Source organism: Eimeria mitis, genomic scaffold, assembly GCF_000499745.2.
Source record: "Eimeria mitis Houghton genomic scaffold, Emh_scaff2023, whole genome shotgun sequence".
Classification (NCBI taxonomy): Eukaryota; Apicomplexa; class Conoidasida; order Eucoccidiorida; family Eimeriidae; genus Eimeria; species Eimeria mitis.
In genome coordinates, this window is record NW_013570346.1 from 2,496 (window position 1) to 3,579 (window position 1,084).

Here is a 1,084-nt window from a genome sequence, read left to right on the forward strand (position 1 = left end):
TATGGAGTTCGGGCAAAGTCAAGGGAGAAATTATCGCACCAATGAACGGTCCGCTTGAAACCCTAAACCCTAAACCCTAAACCCTAAACCCTAGAATATAAACCCTCAATATACAGCTCGTTAGCATAAACAAGGGTTTAGGGTTTAGGATCTAGGGTTTAGGGTTTAGGGTTTAGGGTTTGTGTGCAGGTGGATATCCCGGTGGGAGGAGACAGACCGCGAGCGGCGGGTGGAGAAGGTGGTTCAGGAGCTGCAGCAGCAGCAGCAGCAGCAGCAGCAGCAGCAGCAGCAGCAGCAGCAGCAGGAGCCTGTAGTGCTGCAGGAGTGGGAAGAAGAGGAGACACAAGACAAAGCGAGAGGTTTAATAAAAATAAATAAAAAGGGGAGAGACAGGAGACAGGGAGAAAGGAGACAGTGGAGTCTCCGTCTCCTTAGAAGGCAGCCGCAGCCAGCTGCTGCTGCAGCAGCAGCAGCAGCAGCAGCAGCAGCAGCAGCAGCAGCAGCAGATGGTGATGAGGAGGAGGAGGAGATAAGGGGTGCTGCGGAGGAGCTGCTGGGGGAGAGTCCGATGGTGCCTGCAGCAGCAGCAGCAGCAGCAGCAGCAGCAGCAAAGCTGCAGCAAGGGGAAGAAATAGAGCTCTTCGAGGAGACAAGAGGGACAGAGAGAAGGGGGCAGCTGCAGCACAGAAACACAAGCGGCAGGCTGCTGTATGAAGCCAGGTGGAGAGAAGCAGCAGCTCCTGCAGCAGCAGCAGCAGCAGCAGATGAAACAGCAGCAGCAGCAGCAGCAGCAGCAGCAGAAGACAGAGAGACGCTGCAGGAATTTATGTGGGTAGAGGAGGACGGCACCCAGAGGGGAACCAAAAAAGGAACAGACAAAAAGTAATGCTGCTGCTGTTGCTGCTGCTGTTGCTGCTGCTGTTGCTGCTGCTGTTGCTGCTGCTGTTGCTGCTGTTGCTGCTGCTGTTTGTCTTTGTTTCTCGATTCGTCTTTTGGGTTTGTGTTTCTCCTTGTTGCTGCTGCTGCTACTGCTGCTTCGCTAGGTTTAGAGTATCGTTCTGTGCGTAGTTCTCTGCTGCTGCAG

At 54.2% G+C, this 1,084-nt stretch overlaps 1 protein-coding gene across 1 annotated transcript in view; it reads left to right on the top strand.

The window, feature by feature from the left end:
- EMH_0047500 (AT hook motif-containing protein, putative) overlaps positions 1–1,084 on the top strand; it is a gene marked incomplete at both ends in the record, with an annotated part of 8,160 nt that overhangs the window by 1,423 nt on the left and 5,653 nt on the right. The window contains one exon of the mRNA XM_013496290.1: positions 190–882. Coding sequence (XP_013351744.1) covers positions 190–882 — 693 coding nt within the window. The remainder of the gene's footprint in view (positions 1–189; positions 883–1,084) is intronic.